Raw genomic sequence first — 4,096 nt, forward strand, 5'->3', positions numbered from 1 at the left:
ACTTTTTTCCACTTTTATAAATGAAGTGGTTTACAAATTATTTCAAATATCAGATTTTAATATAAGAAAATAGAGACTGATGGCTGCATTAGTAGTGTCACATGTAGTTTCTCTGTCTAGCTGTATTTTAAACTCAATTTACAAGTATGTTTGAAAATATGTATTTGAATAATAAACCTTTCTGCAGTTGCACACATTTCTTTACATCCCTTTTTTAATTTTATTATCATTTACTAAAAAGTATAACACAATAAGAAAACAAGCATCTAACAGTTAATTTTAAAATAATGCTCTTACATGTACAGGTCTCACACCTGTGCTGATATTGATGTGCTGATATTAAATAAACAAAAACATACACAAAGCTACAATATTTAAACAGACACATCATGGCAGACACTGACAAACTTTCTTTTGTGTTTCCCTGTGCTGGTCTGAGATAAACTCCAACACTCCCCACGAACCTAAATGCTAGAAAATCAGCATACATATGGATCATGGTCTCCTTGATTTAATGCCTATTTTTGTCTTTTTCATTTTAGTGAGTAAGATTTTTTTCACCTCTTCTGTTCTCAAACAATAAATAAATGGGTTAATCATTGGTGGCAGCAGGCTATACAGCACAATTATGACCACCTGCACATCAGCACTGAACTTTATGTTAATATTAAACACTATGTTAAGATAATAAGATGCATAATAAAAACATCTGGGTAGGAAAAACAGAGCAATAATGATGAGCTGAGGACTACAGGTGGAGAAAGTCTTCAGTCTTCCTTGAGCACTCGATATACGCAGAACAGCCACAATGATAGCACAGTAAGAGAAAACAATGATAGCAAGTGAACCCAGCAGAACTATCATTGAATTAATGAAAGCAGGTTGAACATAGTCTTCTCTGGTAGTGCATGCCAGTGCTATTATGGCAATATGATCACAGTAACAATGTACAATAGTGTTTCCTGCACAGTATGGGAGTGGGTAAGCTCTCATTACCATCATCAAAGGGCCAATTAAACCCACAATCCAACAGCCAAAGATTAAAATGAAAACATTTCTGTCTGTCATAATGCTGTGATATCGTAGTGGGAAACATATGGCTGCATAGCGATCTATAGCCATAACTGACAACAGACGTGCAGTGACTGCACCAAAATAATGCACAAAAAACATTTGAAGAAAGCAGCCCAAAAATGAAACAGATCCATCTTCAAACCAATACCGGCTGATTATCTTTGGTAATGCAGTGGTGCTGAAGAGTACATCACACACAGCAAGATTGACAATGCAGTAATATACAGGCTTTTGAAGGCTCTTAGATAATACAAATAAAGTCATAAACACAGCATTTCCCATCAGTGTACACACATAAACAAAAAACAGGACTGCTGAGACAATGCCGTAATGTCGAGGCTGAAGTCCTGGAAAGCCAGAAATGACAAAATCCTTTATAAAAGTGATGTTTCCCATTGACAAGATAAATTGTCCTTTAAGTCCCAGTTTTAGCGTTCCGTTTGTACACAATATTTACAGTATCAGCACATTAGATTATTAAACATTTCTGAACATTTTCTAAAACAAAATCAATTGTGATATTGAAATCCACTAGTGACTAGCTGGTTAAGGAATTTAGAGGAGGGTTTATATACCTCTTTTAAGAGAAACCATAAGTGGTTATAGTTAGTTATCAACAGACAACATAATTTATATCAGAGAACATTCAAAACTGCATGACGCAAAACAGTACGAAAACTCCCAGGATAATTACAGCAAAAGTTCTCTCTCATAATCTTTCCCTATAATTTGAGTGACGGTTATTTACCTATGGTATTCCTAGCACAGACCAACAATAAAGTAAAAATAAATATTGAGATCATTAAGAAGTTTGTGTAAATATAAAAAATTATAAATAAAACTTATAATAAATACATGACATCAATAGGTATAATAATGCATAACTAAGGTTTCTAAGAACATAACTGTGTACTGTAAGTCTATAAAAAGTCTTGACTTTTGTTCATTTTCTGGTTGCTTTCTTTACATTACTCTACTGTATGTTTTTTAAAATTTCAATGTATTTTTTATGAAAGAGCTTTATTATAATAATGTACATTAAAACATCAGGCTGATTAGTCTAACATGCTCAATAGAGCACATAATAGTGCACGGTATCAGATGAGTTGTTCCATTCATATTATTCATTACCATTTTTAAATCAAGGCCTACACATTGAGACAACCATGAGACTAAGCTACTGGGAAAAAATTCCCAGCTTGCTTAGCATTGAACCGATTCTGAGTAAATGTGTTATTTAAAAGTGTTTAAAGTGTTATTTTCTGCAATTGAATCAACATGGGAACGTTGACAGGTGATGTACAGCTTGTGTAGTGCCTAAACAAGGCTCAATGGTGACCCAAACACACAAATGGAAGTATTCAGTATTTAAAAGAGATTGTGCAGAAGAGTTTAGTTTAGTTTGGGCTGAGATCAGGCTGATTAAAATTTATTTTGAATGCTGTAACACTATAGCCAGGGGCGCCATTAAGGGGGAAAGTTAGGAAGATTCTAAGGGCCCACGCACTTTGGGGGGCCCCAAAGATAGATTTTTATTAGTAACACTAATAGTAGTAATGTTATTGATATTATAAATGTATTTAACAAAGAATTACCAATAAAACTAAATTATGGCTTGTATCTGCATTTTTCAGCAAAATGCATTCCCCCTTCACTGAATGGTTTCGTCCTGTCTCACGTAGCCCCAAGACGAGAGACACGTCCATTTGAGATGCGGCCACGATCAGCGGAGGCTCATTTCGTTGTGCAGGGGAAAAGCAAGATTAACTTATTAACAAAGTTTAGTATCTGGACCTCAGAAAATAAGAGAGACTGCAGAGGTCAAAGAGAGATAGAGAAAATTTTCTGACAATTTCCCAATATTTATTTAAGAAAGGCAACTTAAGGTGGGTTGGGTTTTCAGCTGGGTTTTCACTGGCAGGCTCACAATTATCTAGTAGAGGAAGTTAAAGGTTTTTGGGTTAAGGTTCATACACACCATATCATTTATATTTAATCTTTGTTTAAGAATGTTGCATTTTCTTGAATATTTGATTATTACTGTAATGTATTTTTCTATTAAATTTACATTTGCATAATAAATCATCTTATAGGTACAGACATAGTTGTATTTTTGGGGCAAAATGGGAGTGTTAGGGGGCCCAACCTCATATTCTTTCATAGGGCTCAGAGTGGCGCACCTGACTATAGCAAAACTTTCACTACTGCATTTCATTAAGAAAATTTAGTTTAGGATTTTTTTTAAAGAATGAAACTCAATGATTTTTGTTCTCACATCATAAACAACATGACTTTATAATTTGCTGTTTTTAAAATCAACAGTAATTTTCTGTTCTTAACACGCAATTTCTGGTGTCCCGCAGTCAACCCAGTCTCACCCCATGTCGTCAATATTTGACGACACTTGACCATTCGTCATATGTTGACACGAAGGGTATACCTATTTTCTTACCATTTCCGCGTCGGTTTAGGGTTAGATTTACATAATGACATCCCTACCCAAACCTAACTCTAACCCCAACGCCAGGTGACAACTGTTTCATTTCGCGTACCTAACTCTAACCCCAACGCCAGGTGACAACTGTTTAATTTCGCGTAGACTGTTTAATTTTGCGTAATCTAACCCTAAACCGACGCGAAAATGGTAAGAAAATAGGAAAGAGAATGCAACGGACGTAATAGTATTGAAGTCCCCAGTTCGTCAAAAAATGACGCGAAAGGTATACCCTTCGCGTCAACATATGACGAATGGTCAAGTGTCGTCAAATATTGACGACATGGGGTGAGACTGTGTTACCGCAGTCAGAAAATCTTTGTTTTTACATTTCATACAGTGCACCTAAAAAATACAAATGGAAATGCTGATTTTATAAGACCTTTCATGATTGAGATGCAGTATATCCCCCCTAGAAATTTTACGTTCCCATAACGTTCTCGGAACGACCCCACTGGTGTTAAGGATGTTCCCCAGTAAAGTTCCCAGAACATTATGAGACAGACGTGTTGTGGAGTTCCCTAAAGG

The 4,096-nt window shown here is 35.5% G+C and overlaps 1 protein-coding gene across 1 annotated transcript; it reads right to left on the reverse strand.

Moving 5' to 3' along the window:
- Positions 1–495: 495 nt before the first annotated feature.
- Positions 496–1,476, reverse strand: LOC135770409 (olfactory receptor 6N1-like). The gene has a single exon (XM_065280106.1). The coding sequence runs from the start codon at positions 1,468–1,470 to the stop codon at positions 496–498; it is 975 nt and encodes a 324-aa protein (XP_065136178.1). The 5' UTR covers positions 1,471–1,476.
- Between the last annotated feature and the right edge of the window lie 2,620 nt (positions 1,477–4,096).

This window comes from Paramisgurnus dabryanus, chromosome 8 (genome assembly GCF_030506205.2).
Source record: "Paramisgurnus dabryanus chromosome 8, PD_genome_1.1, whole genome shotgun sequence".
Taxonomy (NCBI): domain Eukaryota; kingdom Metazoa; phylum Chordata; class Actinopteri; order Cypriniformes; family Cobitidae; genus Paramisgurnus; species Paramisgurnus dabryanus.